The 5,197-nt window shown below is 51.9% G+C and overlaps 1 protein-coding gene across 1 annotated transcript; it reads right to left on the bottom strand.

Annotated features, from left to right (window-relative positions):
- Positions 1 to 3,835: 3,835 nt before the first annotated feature.
- LOC136505392 (classical arabinogalactan protein 9-like) lies at positions 3,836 to 4,948 on the bottom strand. Its single transcript, XM_066500544.1, has 3 exons — positions 4,628 to 4,948; positions 4,323 to 4,469; positions 3,836 to 4,182 (listed from the first exon to the last, which is right to left on the bottom strand). Exons 1-3 carry the CDS (start codon positions 4,902 to 4,904, stop codon positions 4,070 to 4,072), a joined length of 537 nt encoding a protein of 178 aa, XP_066356641.1. The 5' UTR covers positions 4,905 to 4,948; the 3' UTR covers positions 3,836 to 4,069.
- Positions 4,949 to 5,197: the final 249 nt, after the last annotated feature.

The following is a 5,197-nucleotide window of genomic DNA, read 5'->3' as shown; positions in this document are numbered from 1 at the left end:
TTTGAAACCACGGGGCCGCTAAAGAGTTCGGAGCGCCCTTGTGAATGCTGGGGGCCCCTCGGGGTTGTTGGCGCCGTCGTCTGTAGCGTTGTCGTCGGCGAGCGGCTCGAGATCTAAGTCTGGGTTACCGTACTCTTGCTCGTACTCATGACGGCGGCGTACTTCATCTTCATGGCGACCGAAGTGGCGTTCGTCGATACGTCGTCGTGCATCTCAGAGATTGTTGAGGTGCATTCGGACATCCTAGTTGACCTCCTGGTTGGGTTGGCGGTGATGTTCAATGTGGTTGCCCCTAGCTCTACCCTGTAGGAGTTGCCTTTCGTCGCGGTGTTGGTCGATGAAGCGACTTGGGCGGTGATCGGATCATGTGGCGACTAATCAGCGAATCGAGGTTGTGGAGTAAGAAGGTCTCTAATCCTGGTGGATCTCATTGACCTGGCAATGCACCGCTTTAAGTATTGTGGCGACCTTGGTGACTTTTGGTGTCTGCGGGAGCTGGGCGAGCTCATTGGCGACCACGGCCAGGTTGGCACTTGGAGTCTTGTAGACGTCGTGGCCGTCAACACAGAGAAACTCGTCGTCGAGGTTGCGCTGGATTGGCCTTCCTTGTGAGTCAAGCTGCTGCTCGGCCATCGCAAGGGTAATCTTGTTTGCTCGGCGTTGTGCGTGGTTGATGTTCCGGTTCTCACGAGCAGCGCATTCCTCCTCGATTTCACCATTCCGAGGGGGGCTATCGACACTGACGTTGAAGATTTCGCTGCCACGGAATAGAGGCAGAGGAAGTTGCTTGATGAAGGTTTCGACGAGGGTCTCCGTAGAGCCCTAGGACTCAGAGTCCGGATTCTCCGCCAGGATGGTCTGGAGGGACGCTCTGGAGCGTCGGCTGATGTGAAGCATGTTGATGGCCGACAGAGGTGGGTCGGTGATCTGGTCAGAGAGAGGATGGACGTCTCCCACTTGGTCGACGAATTTGCCCCTTAGGGCATGTTGGAAGGTGGCGGCGATGTTGGCGAGCCCAAAGGGTAGAGCCGCAACTCCTAGAGTTTTCTGAGCAGCCTCCGGTAGATCTAGATCAGAGCATGATTGGCGTTGGACCAGAGTGTCCAGAGCCGATTCGGCGATGGAGAGGCAATCGGTGAGCTTCTGGCCAACCTGATCGATTGATGCGATCAGATCATCGTTGTTGATCTACCTCCTCTGGTAGCAAGGAAGCGGGCGGCGAGTTGTTGATGAAGGCGACCTCGGAGGTGGTTCTGAGATCGGATCTACAATCGTAGGTGCAGGGGTGATCGGCGTAGAATCGATCTACACCAGCTCGAGGAGCGATCCGACTCCGTCAGCATTGATGATCCATGAGATCGATCCGATCATAAAGATCTGGCCAGGCTGCAGGGGGGATGAAGAGCCTGTGGAAAAAGCCATCTTGTTCGATAAGGAAACAGCACACAAGCCCATACCTGGCGTGCCAACTATCGACAAAAGATGCTCGGCAGTCCCCCGAGGGGTATCCCACGAAGGTAGATTTGTTGATGGGGGTGCGCGTAATCAGGAACCGGATGGTGACACAAGGCGCAGAGACAGCGATTTAGACAGGTTCGGGCCATCTGATCGACATAATACCCTACGTCCTGTGTCTTTGTTGTATTGTATTGAATATGAGATGTATGTAGATCTATCTATCTTGTTCGCTAGGGGACCCCTGCCTCTCCTTATATACTCTAGAGGGGTAGGGTTACAAGGAAAGTATCCTATTTGGTACTATACAATAGCTTGCGGTGCAGGCCGAGTAGTGCCGTGCACGCCTTGATCTTGTGGGCTGGGCCACCTCTGATGGTGTGGCCCATGTCTTGTCTTATGGATACCGAGGGCCATACCCCCACAGCGTGTAACCCTCTTCTTCCTCGTCCTTAAGAGATGGGATCTGCTTCTTCGCAGTACTCTTCTTGGTCATCATATTCTTCTTCAGCCCTCCCTCATTGTTCGCATCCACGTGACAACCGACATTCCTCTTGTATTGACTTGCGCCACAGTGTGGACAGCTCTGCAAGTTCTCATACTTGCCCCAATAAAGGATACAATGGTTAGGACAGACATAGAACTTTTTAAGCTTCATCACCACTGGCTGGATAAGCTTCTTCGCTCTGTAGGTATTGGCGGGCACCTTGTTACCCTCTGGGTTGTGTCAGCAAGGATACGTAACAGGTCATTGAAGCTAGTGTCAGACCAGCCATGGTGAGCCTTCAACATCAGCATATGGAGGTTAAAACGCAACGCCGTCCAGTGCTTCGGACAGTCCTTATAGAGGGGATCAATTGTCGTCTGCTTCATCTTTCTGCAATTGTCTAGCCACCTTGGGCTCCCAAATAGAACGTCGTCGTGGTCAAGACGGTGAGCGATTGACTCAAAAAGGTCCGCAGTATCGGGATCCCTCACTGGCTCACCGCCGTCACCATCATCATCGTCTGTCGTGTCTTGGAGCAGATCATCCATCGTGATATAATCACGATCTGCATTGTCGCAAGTAGCAGCAATGTCATGCCCATCGGTCGTTGTTGATGAGTTTTGTTGTTCTTCATTCACCGCTGTCATCACTGTCGATGAGTTCCCTCCTCCAGATGCACCAGCAGTTGGATCCTCTACTTCCACATGAAACTTCCAAACAGTGTAATCCTTGACAAAATCATACCGGATCAAGTGAGATTTTACCGTGTCATCTCCGTGGGCAAGAAGGTTCTTACAGCTCTTACACGGACAGATGGTGAGTTCCCGCTTCGGACGCAAACGATGCCTTTTGGCAGCGGCAACAAACTTTGTCACATGTTCCAGGAAAGCTGGATGCAGCCTCGATGTCTTGTACATCCATTCCCTGTCCATGACCGCGAACACCTTGCATACTCAACATACAATGAAAATGGCGCATATAAGCATAGCAGTATGGAAAAAGACAACCGGGTAGCTCCAGATCTGATGATTTCTCTCTCCTCTAAATAGATCTAGATCTAGATCTTGAGAAAAAACACCCAAATCATGGAAAAGAGAGAGGAGTGAGGGTATGAGAGCGAGAATCAACCTCTTGCGGTGCCCCCTTCAACAAATCCAAGGGCAAAATCTCTCCCCCTAGAAAATGGCCACTTTTAGGGTTTTGAGGTAAAAACCCTTAAAAATGGAGGAGCCATAAGGAAGAAGGGTGGGTGAGGCTGTATTTATAGCCCAGACTTAACCGAGGCGGACACCATTGAGAAACCGCCTCGGTTAATCTTCTATTAACTAAGGCGATTGCCTTAGAACAAACGCCTTGGTTAATCGATTAACCGAGGCGGTTGCTCTAAACCAACCGCCTCAGTTAATGCGGGCAACCGCCTTAGTTAATCCACATTAACCGAGGCGGTTTCACTATAGCACCGTCTCAGTTAAGGATTAACCAAGGCGGTTGTTGGCCTGGCTGCCCTGCCTTGAATAACCGAGGCGGGCAGCCAGGCCAAACGTCTCGGAGCTCCAAAGTGAAGCTGCGTAAAATAAATCCTGTAGTAGTGTTGAAGAAGCAAAAGCTGCCGGAAACTCTCCTGAACAGGGCCTTTATCTTTATCTGTTTTGGCTTCTCAGCTACTTTAGCATGGAGGCAGAGCCTAGAGCTGATGAGAGCCCGCCTTCTAAACAGAGCCTAATTAGCCTCTTATAAAACCATGCGTCACATGATAGTACAATACATCTTATATATTTTATCCATATATAACACTTTATTCAAATACAATAGTACATAGTTCAGCTGTCTTATAATCCGTATTTTTCAGCTTGTTTTTTCAGCCGGAACAATGTTTTTCTCTCACAATAAATCAGCCGGCAATACTTTCAGCCATGACTTATCAGCGAAGCGAACATGTATATACATGACAGGTCGGAAGACCTTTTCGATCTTATACAAAGTCATGGGCTAATGGCTTCCACGTTGCATAATAAACAGGTACATAGTAGATGATGACTTTGTTTGGAGCCTCGAATGGACGATGAGTGATGACGACATCGATGATGGTGAGTTGGTGACATCAAAGTTACTACGGTAGGTATTATATTAGGGAGAACCACCTTGGCCTCGGCAACCTTCGGTCGGGCAGATCGGCGGCCGAGGAGGACACCGATGAGGGAAACGACAGGGCGGAAAGATAGGGCGTCGCGGAGCTGGAGCTGCAGATAAAACGGATCGGAAGCAAAGCAAACGAGAGTTTATTACCAGTTGGATCGAACATGGTAGAAAACGTTGCCTGTACGACGTACGCAATTGCAAGGCTGTAAAGCACGCAAGAAAGGCCAGGAGCTGGACTCACGGGGAGTGATGGCCGCCGCCGGCGGCGGCGGCAGCGGTGTCGGTGTCGGTGGTGGGTTGATCGGCCTCCGCTGGGGCGGCGGCGGATGATGGCCACAAATCGGAGGGCTATGGCCTCGCTGTGGCGGCGGAGTCGTCGCCGGAGCTGCTGCAAAACGGAAACAAATTAAGCTAATAACAAGCTCGTTAGCTGACCGACTTGTCATTACTAGCAAACGTTACCGGGACGTACATACGCAAGACGACCATATATACGAGAGCGGCCTCTAATGCAAAAACAAGGAGCTGATGAAGCGCTGAACTCACGAGGAGGTGTGGCTGGCGGTGGCGACAGCGACAGTGGCGGTGGCGGCGGTAGCGGCCGCGGTGGCGGAGGGGACAACGACGGCGTCGGAGGACGGAGCCGGGGCGGTGAACGACAGAACACAGGAGGGTAATAACGACACGGGCGGTCCGGGTCTAGGCCCGGGTCCGGGATGACACTACGGCAGAGGCAGGCGCTCGTGGCTGCCAGCCAGACCGCCACGGCGAGCTGTGCCACCGCTGGGAGGCGGGAATGCCGCGGCAGCACAGCCATAGCCATTGATCGATGAGCTTGTGTTGAGCTCCACTGCTACCCGCCGGCGTCGTGTGGTATTTATAGGACACCGCGCGCCGTGTTCTTAGTGTCACAACTCACAACCCACATGCAGCAGTACGTGCCACTATAGTAGTAGTGTTCATCCATCGGCATCGTCTCGTTAGTGGGTTGGGGTCAATATATTTTCCAGGTCCATCCACCGTTGCCGGTCAACGCACGGTGAGAACAGTGGCGGACCCTATGATTAGAATCTAGCAAATCTACCCTATGTGATATGACGTTGATATAAAAAAGGA

Source organism: Miscanthus floridulus, chromosome 14, assembly GCF_019320115.1.
Source record: "Miscanthus floridulus cultivar M001 chromosome 14, ASM1932011v1, whole genome shotgun sequence".
NCBI lineage: Eukaryota > Viridiplantae > Streptophyta > Magnoliopsida > Poales > Poaceae > Miscanthus > Miscanthus floridulus.
Note: the sequence above shows the minus strand (reverse complement) of the source record. Positions and strands in the feature narration are given on the sequence as shown.